The following is a 16,101-nucleotide window of genomic DNA, read 5'->3' as shown; positions in this document are numbered from 1 at the left end:
TAATACTATTATTTATTTATTATTTATTTGCTTTATTTCTATACCGCATTTTTCAGCCCAATTAGGCGACTCAATGCGGTTTACATAATACAGGTTATCACAACAGTATCATAAGCAATTACTACTGAAATTAGTGGGCCCTTTAGAACTGATGGCTTCCTAGAATTGATGGAATATGGCAGTATAAGAGAGGATTCCCTGATTTACTTTTTTAAGGCCACATATACTGATTTGCTGAGATGGGATATGTTTGGTTCATCCATTTTCATTTTAAAAGCAACACATACAATACTGCCTGTCCATAACATAGTACACATAGACTACATACACCTGGATGCAGCTCTTGAACAGTGAGTTATTATGCTAAGGATAGCACCTTGAGCCCTTTCACATAAGTCTACACAACACTGTGATGCATCCATGGAAACATCTCAAAGAATCCTTAGGTTTGTACATTGGTGAAACATTAGTGCTCTCAGCCAGATCCCCTCCCTATATACTACATTTCCCAGGATTTCCTAAACTGTATCCACAGTCCTTATGCTATAATGGTGTAGTGTTAAAAGTGCCTGAGGGTTAGCATAAATATCGAGTTACAGAGCAAGTCCTGCACTGTTCTATTGAAACAATACTTGTTTTATCTAAGTAAATCGTTTTTAGTAAGTGCATACTGTCTTATTCCATTTATCTTTTCTCATCTAATACTGATGAAGAACATACAAAAAGCCATCGTGGACAAGGTCAAAATCCTGTCCAACTCAACATTCTGCTCACACTGGGATCAATCATTTGCTTATGGAAAGTCTAACAAAAAGCTGTAAATGCAACTAAATCCTTTCTCGCCCTTCCTGGAAACTCATTTATAGACAGGTAGGGTTTGGCCACACTGATCAAAACAATCTGTTTGGCATGCACTTTGCCAATCTAACTTGGCCCTGTAGTGACCATACATTTTCTCCCTAGCCAACTCATTTGTCTGTTAGAAGGTGGTCTATATTTCCAATCCTTCACAATATTTTCATTTAAACCACCATGGACACTCAACTTCTCTTTTTGTTTTTTTCCATCATATATACAAATGTATTTTCTGTTAAGCAGTTGTGCAATAATATGTTGATAGGTATGTATCAGTATAAGTGTTGCACTATGGAAACTCCATTTATCTTATTTTTTCCATCATATATACAAATAAATATATTTTCTGAAGCATTTGTGAAATAATATGTTAATATGTAAGTATCAGTATAATTATTGCACAAATGCTTAACAGAAATATGTGAGTGTCAGTATATTACACTACTGAAATAAAAGGCCAGTTTTTGGAACAATTTAAACCCAAAGGAATACCTTGCAAATGAATCGTCAAGTATGCTGTGTGTCAAGATCAGTGTGTCTACAAGGTATTACTTTCTTAGTTTATGTAGACAGCCCCATAGATACTCTGAGACCGGTTGGACGTCAGCATTGTTGCCCCTAACATCCACGAAATTGTCCAATCTAAGACAGCAAGACTTCTAGGCAGTGCCTACCTTGATGTTCATGACAACATCCAGATGAGGGTTAGCATTTTTAAAAGCTGAAAAATTGTCTTTCTTGAATAACCCAAGTTTCTTCTGGTCTTGCAATGTGAAAATATTCTTAGATACCTGAATAGAAGATAATATAGAGAAAGATCTCCCTCTACTGGTACCATTCCACATATTTGGTAATATAATGTACCTTTCTCCTCCCCATACTTTGTGGTTTTGTTTTTGTTTTGGTTTTTTTGGCTAGGAGCATTATTTCCTGAAGCAACACATTTTTATCGGCATCTATGACTCCCAGGATAACATCTGAGACAATGTGAATATTATTAAGTTGCTATGCACAAACCAATACACACATGTAAACTCAGTGTAAAACTTGGTGGTCAGAGCAATCCTTTCTTTTGAGAGATCGGAGTTGGGAACTGCTACAGATTAAGAAGAGATGGAACTGTCCTGCTTTTCTTTGCTTCATCTCCTTTCTTGAAGCCACTTATTATCTCCTTTCCATGGGAAGAAAAATCTCTATGACAGCTCAAAAGATGACAATGAAGACGAAGAAATAAGATCTCAGCAGCCCTCCACATTAGCAGTTACAAAACTCAGTTCTTGTGGGTTTTTTCGGGCTATATGGCCATGTTCTAGAGGCATTTCTCCTGACGTTTCGCCTGCATCTATGGCAAGCTTCCTCAGAGGTGAGGTCAGAGGTGTAACTCAGAGGTGAGTTACAAAACTGCCTCAGGAAAACAAGAAAGTTGTGGATCCCCAAAAGAGAAGCAGCATGGTGCTGTAGTTTGAGTGCCAGATGACAACACTGGAGATGGGTGAACTTGGAGAAGTTACAGTCAGAGGAAGGCAAAGACAAGCTCCCTTGCCAAGAAAACCGCCTTAGGATTGCCATAAATTGGCTATGACTTGAATGCAAAAACAACTGCAACAACACAAACCCCAGTGTCTCCCCACATATGCAGAGCTGTTGTCTCTATTGACAATCGAGCTCTGATATCATGGAAAGTGGGAAATCTGGAAAGTGGGAGGTTGTATCTTACTCTCTGAGGTCTGGCCTCTTTCCACCAGCCGAAGCAGGTATTTAAAACATTCTATAGCCTCAGGGCCAACTATAAGCATTTATCATTAAATACCAAAGTCATGTGGGAGAGCCCTTCAGACCACAAAGCCTTCTAAAACAAGACAAAATGAATGGGTTTTAAAGAAAATCAGGCATGAACTCTCACTAAAGGGCCCATCCCACTATAGAAAGTATTGTCGAATACTTTCATCGCCATGATCATGGGTTGTTGTGTGTTTTCCGGGCTATATGGACATGTTCCAGAAGCATTCTCTCCTGACATTTTGCCTGCATCCAAGGCAGGCATCCTCAGAGGTTGTGAGGCAGGCAAAATGTCAGGAGATAATGCTTCTTGAACATGGCCGTACAGCCCGGAAAACACACAGCAACCCACTTTAAATCCAGTTGCTGCTTCCTGCAGAATTCTGGGGTTCATAGTTTAGGGAGGTGGTTTTAACAGCCTCAATAAACTACAAACCCCAGAATTCTGCAGGAGGCAGAAACTGGATTTAAAGTGGATTCATTCTCTAGTGTAATTAAGTAATAGAAACCAAGATGACTGGTCTACTTTAGACACAAGAGGATGTGGCCCCTTGGAAAAGACTATAATGCTTGTTACAGTGGAAGGCAGTAGGAAAAGTCTTCTGTTAGAGATAATGGATCCTTTTGCACCAGTATTCTCTGTATCATCAGGTCTTGTGGTGCCTGTCTGAGCCATACAAAGGCTTTCTTCACATAAGCAAGTTGAGGATATTGGATGCTTGAGATCACTGCATAAAATTGAAGAATCCCTGCTTCTTGGAAGGCTAGTACAACCTTGTGAGTAAGTAAGAGGTATATCTGAAGGCACTCTGCAGCTTGCTAAGGGCTGGATGCTCCCTCACCTGTTACAGAACAAACTTCCAGTGTTGTAGCATCTACACAAGGATAATAAGCATTTGCTGCTTATGTGTTTTCTTCATTTTGAGTACTTGTCTTCAAAATACACAACTACAGTATGCAGTTTCAGTTACTCCTTACCATACATCCTAGAGTATGAGATGATAGCTACAGTGGGGAAAATATCATGCCAAAATGCCCCCAAATGAATAAAACCAGAAGTAGCATTACAAGGTATATCCACACTGCACAATTACAATGCTTTGATAGTACTGTAATCACAATGGTTTAATCCTATGGTTTCCTGGAATTTGCAATTATGGGAGGTACTTTCAAGGTACTCAAAATAATGGTCTATGATCCAGTTTCCAGAAAAGAAACAATTGCAGAGAATTTGCACAAATATATGAGCTCCCAGCACATTAAAAATGCTACCCCCACCCCCAAACAAACAACTTAAGAATCACCAGTCTTGCACTCCTTTCTGGAATTTCAGCATTACAACTCACTAGCAGAGTGTGAAGTATCTCACCAAACGATCAATCCCAGCATTCTGCAATAAGGAAGTAGGAAACTTAAAGTGGTATGAAAGCACTGTAATTGTGTAGTATGAATACACCCCTGGTTTTGGAGGCACTGCAAAAGCCAACATGGAACACCAAGGTGCAACCAAATAAAGTTAAGGTAATTGTGCCCAAAACATTTTGGAAGAGATACTCTCCAAAACAAATTGATCACCATGCAAAACCAGCATAACAATTGTGTTCTTAAGGTGCCGCAAGACTTCGGCAGAAGCCAGATTGTGGTATGGGAGCTCCATCTGCTGGACAACGAAGAGACTGAGTTAGATGAAGTCAACCAGGATGGTTGCATATCCTGGACTTTCTGCTTTTAATGTTTTGAACTTCTGATCTGTGACCGTATAATAAGAGACTTAGTATTAACATATAATAAAAGTCCATGTTTTACACGTGGAGAACTCGCACTGCAAAGAATTTTCTAACTCACTTTCAGGGCTGTATAGCCATGTTCCAGAAGCATTCCCTCCTGATGTTTCACCCACATCTATGGCAGGCATCCTCAGAGGTTGTGAGGTGTGTTGAAAACTAGGCAAGTGGGATTTATATATCTGTGGAATGTCCAGGGTGTGAGAAAAAAACTCTTGTCTTCTGGAGGCAAGTGTAAATGTAGCAATTGGCCACCTTGATTAGAATTGAATGTCCTTGTAGCTTCAACACCTAGCTGCTTCCTGCCTGGGGGAATAATTTTTTGGGAGGTGTTAACTGGCCCTGATTATTTCCTGTCTGGAATTCCCATTTTTTGAGTGTTGTCTTTATTTACTTTATTTAGAGTTTTTAAATACTGGTAGTAAAAAGTCCAATTGCCTAGTTTCCAACAGTTTCCAACAGACATCACCACCTCTGAGGATGTCTGCCATAGATGTGGGTGAAACGTCAGGAGAGAGTGCTTCTGGAACAAGGCCATGAAGCCTGGAAAACACACAGCAACCTAGTGATTCCAGCTATGAAAGCCTTTGCCAACACAGCAAGCTCACTGCTGTTATGTAAAACCATTTTTCATCAAGTACAGTAAGAATCAGATAGCTCATATCAACTATCAAACATTTCTGAAAATACAAGGTATCATTGCAGGACGACAACTCCTACTATAACATTTAAGGTATTGTATTTTCAAATACTGTTACAATTAAAATCATACCCATAGTTAATAATGAGGTTGAATCCATTTTAGATTTTATTTTGAGAACAAAAATCAAACATCGTAGTGCAAAAAAAGGAAGCCATTACAGACCAGTCTCAGAAAACAATCTGGTTATCATCCATTAATAGTACACTACAAAAATAGCCCTAAATAGATACTACACAAATAATGAATAAGCCAAGCACAAATCACATAATCTATTCATTTGGTGCAATTTCTCTGATCATGACTTTCCCTATTTTAACAGATTTCATGAAAGCTAACTTGCCAGCCTTTAACAGCTGTGAGATACATTCAAAATGTTTCTATTGTGTTTAAACAAATTCCTGTCTTTAATACTGCCTTTTACCCACCCAGCATGTCCACAATGATATACAACAGTTTTCAGGAAATTTAGGTTACAAAATGCTCTTGAAGTGCTATTAATATGTCTCAGATCCTGCTCTTAAATTTGGTATGCCTAGCTCGGTCTTTGCAGCACAAGAAACACGTTTGAAGGAATAATCAAACTTACAAGAAAGTTTTCAACTGCAATCCGGATGTTTTCAAAAATCATGTTCTTTCATAGCACCGAATAAATTATTACCATTTCAGAGAGCAGCTTAGCACTTTTAAGACCTACACTTTGTTAACTTTCACCAAATTAGACAAACGTTTAACTTAATGGCAAAAAAAACCAAAACCCTTTTATTTGATGTGCTATATTTTCAGTGGTGGAGGAATTACCAAGCCAAGTGTTAGAGGTTGTACAAAAATGATCCAAGGAACATGAAGGTTCTTGTTTGAGTCTGTATAAGAATTTTACCCTACTTTTTGCAAGCTGCATATCTTGAAGATACGTTTTCCCAGTTGATCACATTCCAAATAGCTTTGAGATAGTCAGGTCTAACATTTTTATACTGAAGATAATATGCATGTTCCCACACATCAATTCCTAGCAAGGGAATAAGACCTAGAAAAAAAGAAGAAATATGACGACCGTAAAACGAGGATTAAACAAGTTATTACAGTATTTTCTTCAAATGATTACTACATGACATTTGACACCAACAAAGAGTGCTATTTTGTTCACAGGCTTTAAAAAATATGAATTCCTGACTATCAGTTCTTAATAGGATTAAGTACTAGACTTAAGAACTAGACCCGGAGCCCCTGGTGACTCAGTGGGTTAAGCCCCCACTGTTAGCCCTAACTTCTACCAATCTAGCAGTTCGGAAACATGCAAATGTGAGTAGATTAATAGGTACTGCTCCAGAAGGAAGTTAACAGCGCTCCATGCAGTCATGCCGGCCACATGACCTTGGAGGCATCTACGGACAATGCCGGTTCTTCAGCTTAGAAATGGAGATAAGCACCATCCCCCAAAGTCGGACACAACTAGACTTAATGTCAAGGGGAAACCTTTACCTTTACTAATAGGCAGCTTCCTGGTTTTAAGTCTCAAATAATGTATTTGCTGACATGTAGGTGCTTCTACAATTATTTAGGGAAGTGAGGAGTATCACAGCGCAGGGCAAAAAAGTGCTCAATAGATAGGTAAAGCTCAATAAATGCTAGATACATAATCCAACTCTCTGAAAACTCTCACTTTTATTACAACAAAGAATTCTAGCCTTTGGAGCTTAGAAGTTTGTGGGAAATGTTTGCTGAGTTCTCAGGAGCCAGAGAGATGAATTAATGGCTAATGGCTGGGGCCAAAAAGGGCACTTCATCTTGATAATTTCCAACTGCATAAGACAAGCAGTATCTTTCCATTTTGGCAAGGTTTCAAAAACTCACCAGTGGTTCCTTGGAGAGGATCCTGATTGGAGCAAGCAGAAACCTGCAGTCGACCTTGTTCTTTGTTAAAACCAAGCCATCCCCAACCCGATCCTTGGACACCAACTGAGACGGTGGTTAATTTCTCCTTGAAGTTTGCAAAGGAGCCAAAATCACGTTTAATTGCTTCCATTAGCTCCCCTTAAACAAAAAAAATCACACAAATACAAAACAGAGTTAGTTTTTCCTCTGCTATTTCCTCAAGAGGTTGAACAGGTTAGGTACAGATAACAAAACTCTTGATTGTCTTCTATACAAAGGGGAGAAGGCAATAATCATCATCATCATCATCATTATCATCATTATCATCATCATCATCCAGTATATAGATCTCATTTGCTGTGACATACTGTGTTTTTATGTCAATAATAATAATAATAATAATAATAATAATAATACACCCTCTCTCCCTGGAGGGACTCAGAATGGTTTACACATAAAAAGGCAAATATTCAATGCCTCGAAATGGGTACAAACACATCAAAACAATACAGGATAATGCACTGTAACAACAGTAAACTTACAATGAAGGAATTGAGCATTGAAATAAAAATGAAACAGGAACAATCCACCAAGACATAAAGAACTAAAACATGAGTAAACATTACAATATACACCCTAAAAGAAAAATTAAGAAACAATACATTAAGAATGGCTGACACTGGTGCTTCATTTAAGATGCATCATAGCTGTCATAGAATACAAATGGGTTAGCCAGCATTCCAATGCTTAAACAATTTCCACTATGCTCCACCCTACAATTCATCTCATCCATTACTTATCAGGCTTAACCACAACCAAGTGTGTGCCCAGCACCACATCTGCACTAATCCTGAACATGTAATCTTGCCTGCTCTTATAACCATTGGTAATGCTGGCTAGGGAAAATGGAAGATATTGTCAAAAGGATCTGGAGCACAACAGTCTAGTATACTGCAGTTTACATTGCAGTAAACAGTCACTTGCCACATAGTTCAATCTAACTTTCCTCCATTCGTAACGTCTGACACTGGTTGAGTCTTCTTTATCCAAAATGCCTGGACTGAAATGCTTGGGGAATGTTGGAATGTTGGAAAGCTCCAGTTGCCTGGCCAGTTCATGCTGCACTTACCCTTTTTGTCCTGTTTTCCAAGGCCCTTGCCTCCACCCTTGACCAGGATGGAGAGTGGCCAGGAAGTTGGGACTTTCCAACATTGCCCAAGCCATAGCACTGCATTGAATTGTTGTCTATGTGTAAAGCCACCTTGAGTTCTCTTAGGGGTGAGAAGGGAAGGGTACAAATATGGTAGATAAATAAATAAATAGCAACAGGATACACTTGCACTTCTCCTTTTTCTTATGTTTGCTTTTAAATGGACTTTTAAAGTCAATCTGCAGGACCCACCATCCTCCCCGCTTCCCTTTATGCTTTCAGATTTCAAATTTCTGACAATGAGGGAGCTCCTTCAGATAAATTCAGTGGGTACTGAATGTGGAACAAGGCCCTTTTCTCCAAAGACAGAAGTAACTTCAGTGGCAAAAAGTTTCAGAATCTTTTAGATTTCTGGAACAGGAAAACTTGTAAATATATATTTTAAAAGAATTGCGGTGTTCCTGTTTTAGTTAACGGTATTTATATTTAATTTACTGTTGCTTTTATTTTGTAAACCAATTTGAGGCTTTTTTATTGTTAAAGTATTAAAACAGATGAGAACAAGTATTATTGTTTTAATGCTTTTTGATGTATTGTTGTAATTGCGATTTATGTTTAATTGTGGTTTTACTATTGTAATTGTTTGAATTGGCATTGTATCGGTGCCCAACGTAAGGCATTGAATTTTGCCATTATTTATGTGTAAACCGCTTTGAGTCCCCCCAGGGGTGAGAAAGGCAGTATACAAATACTATAAATAAATAATAAATAAGTATAAGTTGTTCGAATCTAAAGAACCATGGAAACGTAAAGCCACACACACATATCATGATTGGGTTTCTTAAGTCTCTTAAGATTCTTAATTCTCTAGCACAAGCTAGAGACTTAAGAATATATGTCACTAAAAATCACAGAATCACAGAGCTGGAAGAGACCCCAAGGATCATCCAGTCCAACCCCGTCATACAGGAACACACTAGCAACCCTGACAGATGGCCATCCAACCTCTGCTTAAAAACTTACTACAAAAGAGCATCCACCACACTCCAAAGCAGTGAGTTCCACTGTCAAACTGCTCTTACCATCAAGAACTTCTTCCTAATGTTTAGGTAGAATCTCTTTTCCTGCAATGTGAATTCATTGCTCTGAATCCTAGTCTTCAGGGCAGTAGAAAACAAGTTTGCCCCTCCTCAATGTGACATCCTTTCAAATACTTAAACATGGCTATCATGTCCCTTCTCAGCCATCTTTTCTCCAAGCTAAACATATACAGCTATCTCAGACACTCCTCATAGGGCTTGGCTTCTAAACCTTTGATAATTTTGTTCGCACTCCTCTAGACATCTTACACCTTATCAATATTCTTTAACTGTAGTGCACAGAGCTGGACACAGTATTCCAAGTGAAGTCTGAACAATACAGAATAGAGTGGGACTATGACTTCCCTAGATCTTGACATTATATATTTTTGATGCATCCTAGAATCACATTGACTTTTTAAGCTGCTCATCACAATGATGCAGCGGCTAAAACAAATGTTGCTTGGAAATATACAAAGATAAAGAATGAATAAAATATCTAAGGTACAATTCATTTAGACTGCAGTATGTACAGATAGGTAAGCACTAGTCCTTTTTCCCCAGTCATAAGCCCAACAAGAAGGGGCCTTTCACCCAGCATCAGTAATAGCCATTGGGAAAAATGCTTCCACTGGTACCACAAATGCCTTTTCCTTTAAAGCCAGCAGAGGTCTCCCTGTGTCAGAAAAAGTAACTCCATAACTTACATAGTATATCCTATGAAGTTCCCCTTCTTTTTTCCCTTTTTAATTGTTTGAGTATTTTTTCTCTTTTTTGAAAACAAAATAAAAACGTATCTGCAACAGAACAAAAGCTTGACTTAGCAGAATCCATAATACTTGAGTCATTTTGATTACAGACCTGTAGGTTCCCCTCCACCATTGGGAGAAAGGTTTGTCCAAAAGATAGTGTGATTAATATGACCTCCGCCATTGAACTTCAGAGCCGGCTGAAGAGATACCTGAGCAGTCACATCACCTGTAGGTGCAAAGAACAGAGAAATTCCCTGGAAAACTAAGGTAAACCCGGGCATAAAAACATGGTGCTGTTACTTGAAACACTTATTTAATATTACTAAATAAGAAAACAGATTGATTATAGCTTATAGAGAAACATGCCTTTGTTGACAAATTATAAACATAGGATTGTTGTCGATTTTTCGGGCTGTATGACCATGTTCTAGAAGCATTCTCTCCTGACATTTCACCTGCATCTATGGCAGGAATCCTCAGAGGTTGTGAGGTCAGAAGTCATCTTCTTTTAGAAAGGGGCATATCCAACTTTCTTCTAGTTTTAGTATTTTTAAATATTTGTATAATAGTAATAATAATAATAATAATAATAATAATAATAAACTTTATTTATATCCCACCAACATCTCCCTAAAGGGACTCAGGGTGGTTTATAAACGTACGTAGTAGTGCAACAGAATACACAAGGTACAGCAAAATACATATAACAATGTCAATTTACATAAACAAATATATATCAAATTAGCATATAAAATACGGCCATATCAATGTCAGTCACATAAAGTGCAGTAGTCAAACAATTCGCTTGGTCCTCAGTATTAACTGATGTTTAATCATGCTCGAAGGCCTGCTTGAAGAGCCATGTTTTTAAATTTATCTGAAAACACTGGAGTGTGGGGGCTAGCCTAATTGCACTGGGGAGGGTATTCCAAAGCCGAGGGGCCACCACCAAGAAGGCCCTCTCCCTCGTCCCCACCAACCATGCTTGAGACGGTTGGAACTGAGAGGAGGGCCTCCCTGGCAGATCTTAGAGCCCGCACAGGTTCATAGGGGGAGATGCAGTCTCGAAGATAAGTTGGACCCAAACAATGTAAGCCTCCCACTAATTAAAAAAAAAATCCAAGGTGGCTTAGTTATTTAAAAAGTAACAGTACTCCGTGTGCATTTCAAAACGGACCAGACTTGCTTGCTTGTTTGTTTTTTACAAACATCTTCAGACTTAATTATTTTCCACCAAGTCTAAATCAAACCGTTGTCCCAACAAGAGTAAGATCAGTGGTACACTTATCAAGTGATTTCTACTCAGTGGATCTGGTATATTGCTATTTTCCCTTACTGAGATTAACAAAGATATGCAGCATTTACTGAGAATTACAATGTAAGATATTTCGCAAAAGAAATAGGGATAACCAGCTGGAATAGAAAGCTCTGAAATGCTTACTATTTGGTGACAGTTATGGGAAGACCAAAGTGAGATGATCTATCTCTGATCGTTTTCTTCCATATATATACAAAAACGTTTCTAGATAGTAAAGGCACTTACTCCTGATGAAAAACTGAATGCAACTGGAAATATATTGGGCTAATTATCAATTTCTGTAAGATTTGCTTTGTGCTGTTGGTTTTTTATTTCAGGTAGTTTGAGTGTTAGGCAACATATTTATTGCAGGCACTCAAGAATTTGCTTTGGTAACATCCTAAAATGAGGGTGCGGACAGCTATTTGCTTATCTAGGAGCCACCCGCAGGGGGAAAAAACACACTCCTGCCCTGAGCTAATTATTAAGCAGAATAACTGTACTTTTCCACCCTTTTTCTGTTTTCTCCACACAGGTTACATGGAACATTTACAAAGAAAAAATGAGTACACCTTTAAGAAAGTCTTATTTTGGCACTCCAGTAATCTTATCTATCTATCTATCTCTATATCTTCCTTTCTTTTCAGGGCTTACATAACTAAATAGCTCTCTAAAAATTCCATAGCCAGTGCCTTTGAAAACTTGTTAAGTAAATTAGGTTACAACCATGAACGAGCCATCATTAAATATTTATTTATTTATTTATTTACTTTATTTGTATACCGCTCTTCTCAGCCCTTAGGCGACTCAGAGCGGTTTACAACAATTTAGGTATACACAATACAAAATCATTAAGCATTTAAAAGCAATAGCATCACAAATCATTAAACATCAATATCAATACATCACTACATCAATATAACAAATCCATCAGGTCTCATCAATGAAATCAGAATCCAAACTCGTTATCCGATATTCCGTGTTCCGATAATCAGTCAATCAATCACACTGCTCAGTCAAATGCCTGTTCGAACAGCCAGGTCTTTACTTTCCTCCGGAATGCCAGCAAGGAGGGGGTCGATCTAATATCTGCAGGAAGGGCGTTCCACAGCCGAGGGGCCACCACTGAGAAGGCCCTGTCTCTCGTCCCCGCCAGGCGTGCTTGTGAAGCCGGCGGGATCGAGAGCAGGGCCTCCCCAGACGATCTTAATGTCCTAACTGGTTCATAGGAGGAGACGCGTTCGGACAGGTAGGTCAGGCCAGAACCGTTTAGGGCTTTAAAGGTTAAAGCCAGCACATTGTGCCTGGTAGCAAATTGGCAGCCAGTGGAGCTGGCGCAGCAGTGGAGTGGTATGCTCCCTGAGTGCCGCTCCTGTTAGCATCCTGGCTGCCGATCGTTGGACCATTTGAAGCTTCCGAGCAGTCTTCAGAGGCAACCCCACGTAGAGAGCGTTGCAGTAGTCTAAACAGGATATGACTAGAGCATGGAATTTAAAGAGGACCAACAATGTGTTCAAGCCTGAAACAGTCAAGTTAAAATGCATATCCACAATGGGCTCTTCATATCTGCTAGGGCTTGGTCCTAGGACCCCTATGGATACCAAAAGTTGTGGTTGCTCAAGTCCCATTATATATAATCTGTAGTAAAATGGTGTCCCAAATTTAAAATGGTAAAATCAGGGTTTGCTTTTTGGAATGTTAAAAATATTTTCAAGCCACGGATGAATGACTCCATGAAAGTAACAGCCGTGGATATAGATTGCCAACTATATCCCAAAACTCCAAAATAACAAAGCCCAGTGTTTTCATTGACAATGTATTAGACCAGGGGTCCTCAAACTTTGTAAACAGAGGGCCAGGTCACAATCCCTCAAACTGTTGGAGGGCCAGATTATTATTTGAAAAAAAAAACATGAATGAATTCCTATGCACACTGCACATATCTTATTTGTAGTGCAAAAAACACTTAAAAACAATACAATAATTAAAATTAAGAACAATTTTAACAAATATAAACGTATTAGTATTTTAATGGGAAGTGTGGACTTGCTTTTGGCTGATGAGATAGGATTGTTGTTGTTGTGTGCTTTCAGGTCATTTCAGACTTAGGTTGACCCTGTGCGAGGGCCGGGTAAATGACCTTGGAGGGCCGCATCTGGCCCCCGGGCCTTAGTTTGAGGACCCCTGTATTAGACCATATTTTAGAAGGGCAGTGATATAGCAACACCAGTGCTTGTTATCCCCAAGGTGATAGACAGAATGAGCAAGACAGTAAACGGCTTGGTGCCTGCCAATGCAGCAGACCCACCGTACAATAAAGCTTGTTTAGCTGCTACGGCTGCATGTGGGAGCACCAAACAATGTTTGCTCATGAAAAGCCAGCAATCCTATAGAATTCTAGATTATTGTCTTATGGCGAAAGAGTCAATGTTTTCACTCCAGACTTACGCAACTCAAGTGTTCTTATAAAATAATCCTCCTTAAGAGATAACTTTTTCTTCAAAACATGCCATAACAATAAGTCACAATGATACAAAGCTTTCAGTACAGACATCTTCATAGTCCTCAAATAGTATACTACGGATAAACGATAGGAGCTTTTGTGGTATGGTATTTGGAGCCTGAAGCGTACCTTAAGGTTGTACATTTTACAAGCACATTGAAAAAGTACCGTAACACAAGTGACTGTTAACTTTAGCCCAAGAGAAAACATATGTGCACACAATGATAGGTATGCAGCAGCAGTTTTGCTAGGCATCACCTTCACGAACATACCTTTTGCCAAGGCCTCTTTGTATTTTTCTTCAGCAACATTCAGATTATTTACATATGTGGCATGATGTTTGCTGTGGTGAAGCTGCATTATTTCTGCACTAATATGGGGTTGAAGTGCACCATAATCATAAGGCAAGTCAGGAAGAGTGTGCTTCTGTCGGGAGGCCAGGCAGCCGAGTGATGCAAGGAGTTGAATGGCATTTCTGGAAGAGGGCACAAAACAGTGAAAACATTGGCCTATTCGAGCGTTCCTCAACCTGGGGGTCGTGAGGTGGGTGTCAGAGGGGTCACTAAAGACAATAAGAAAACACAGTATTTTTGTTGGTCATGTGGAATCTATATGGGAAGTTTGGCCCAATTCTATCATTGGTGGGGTTCAGAATTCTCTTTGCTTGTAGGTGAACTATACATCCCAGCAACTACAACTCCCAAATGACCATGTCTATTTTCTCCAAACTCCCACCAGGTTTCACATTTGGGCATATTGAGTATTTGTGCCAAGTTTGGTCCAGATCCATCATTGTTTGAGTCGACAGTGCTCTCTGGATGTAGCTGAACTACAACTCCAAAACTCAAGGCCAATGCCCACCAAACTCTTCCAGTATTTTCTGTTGGTCAAGGGAGTTCTGTGTGCCAAGTTTAATTCAATTCCATCACTGGTGGAATTCAGAGTGCTCTTTAATGGCAGGGGAACTTTAAATCCCAGCAACTGCAACTCTCAAATGACAAAATCAATTCCCCGCCCCAACCCCACCAGCATTCAAATGTGGACATTTCAGGTATTTGTGCCAAATTTGGTCCAGTGAATGAAAATACATTCTTCATATCAGATATTTGCATTACAATTAAAGACAGTAGATAAATTACAGTTATAAAGTAACAATAAAAATAATTTTAGTTAGAACTGTTCAGCTGTGGAACTCTCTGCCCTGGAGTGTGATGGAGGGTTCTTCTTTGGAGGCTTTTAAACAGAGGCTGGATGGCCATCTGTCAGGGGTGCTTTGAATGTGATTTTCGACTGTGAGAGCTGTTCAGCAGCGGAACTCTCTGCCCTGGAGTGTGGTGGAGGGTCCTTCTTTGGAGGCTTTTAAACAGAGGCTGGATGGCCATCTGTCAGGGGTGCTTTGATGCGATTTTCCTGCTTCTTAGCAGGGGGTTGGACTGGATGGCACACGAGGTCTCTTCCAACTCTATGATTCTAAGTTCCTACTACTTTAAGGTGTCAAAATTGAGGTCAAACTGCATTAATTTGACTATGTAGATGCACGCCTGATTGGGCCCAGCAACTGGAAACAAGCCCTTTTGTTCAAGTGGTTAAAGAAATGCCCCATATGCCACTCGGTTCACATTGGTTCCTAAAAGAGGAGGCTATGTAGATTCATTGCAGAATGAACGCAGCCTGAGACCCATTTGAAGTGCCATGGTTCAATACTATGGAGGCCTGGGCTGTGCAGACTTGGTAATGTCAGAACTCCCAAGGATTGCACAACCCTGAGCCATGGCAGTCAAAACGCCGCCTCACGGGCGCCCCCTGCCGGCCATAGAGGGCGGCGCAGCCCCTCGGGCCTCCTTCCCTCCCTCCTTCTTCCTAATCTCCCGCCTCGTCCGCGGCGCCCTTGGCCAGGCTCGGTCAAGGGCTTCCAAGGGAAACTCCGCCGGGTTCCGTCTCACCTGCGGCTGCTCCGCGAAGCTAAGCGGCAGAGCATTTTAGAAGACGAAGCAGAGACACCGCTGAGCTCTTTGGGCCGCTGGACAGAAACAAACCAAGGCCGCCACTTGCACAACTCTGCCGCCTGGCCCTGCCTTTTGAGGGCGGGGAGCGCGCGCCTGCTTGCCTCCCGGTCCAGGATTGGACGCTGCTGCTGCGCTACCGAATAGGCTCCATGCTATGGAATCCTGGGAAATGTAGTTTGGTGAGCCGCCGGCACTCCTGGGCACAGAGGAGGCTAAAGGCCGTGCAAAACTGCAGTTCCCAGGATGCCATAGCATTTGGCCCATGGCAGTGAAATCGTTCCTAAACTGCAGTGTAGGTGCACCCTATGGCTTGCCCAAAAG

At 40.2% G+C, this 16,101-nt stretch overlaps 1 protein-coding gene across 1 annotated transcript; it reads right to left on the bottom strand.

Annotated features, from left to right (window-relative positions):
* Positions 1 to 5,203: 5,203 nt before the first annotated feature.
* Positions 5,204 to 15,875, bottom strand: SOD2 (superoxide dismutase 2). The gene is made up of 5 exons (XM_060753663.2): positions 15,718 to 15,875; positions 14,047 to 14,249; positions 10,084 to 10,200; positions 6,973 to 7,152; positions 5,204 to 6,145 (listed from the first exon to the last, which is right to left on the bottom strand). Exons 1-5 carry the CDS (start codon positions 15,750 to 15,752, stop codon positions 6,000 to 6,002), a joined length of 681 nt encoding a protein of 226 aa, XP_060609646.2. The 5' UTR covers positions 15,753 to 15,875; the 3' UTR covers positions 5,204 to 5,999.
* Between the last annotated feature and the right edge of the window lie 226 nt (positions 15,876 to 16,101).

Source organism: Anolis sagrei, chromosome 1 (assembly GCF_037176765.1).
Source record: "Anolis sagrei isolate rAnoSag1 chromosome 1, rAnoSag1.mat, whole genome shotgun sequence".
NCBI classification, from domain to species: domain Eukaryota; kingdom Metazoa; phylum Chordata; class Lepidosauria; order Squamata; family Dactyloidae; genus Anolis; species Anolis sagrei.
The sequence above is the reverse complement of the archived record's forward strand: the minus strand, read 5'-3'. Positions and strand labels throughout refer to the sequence as shown.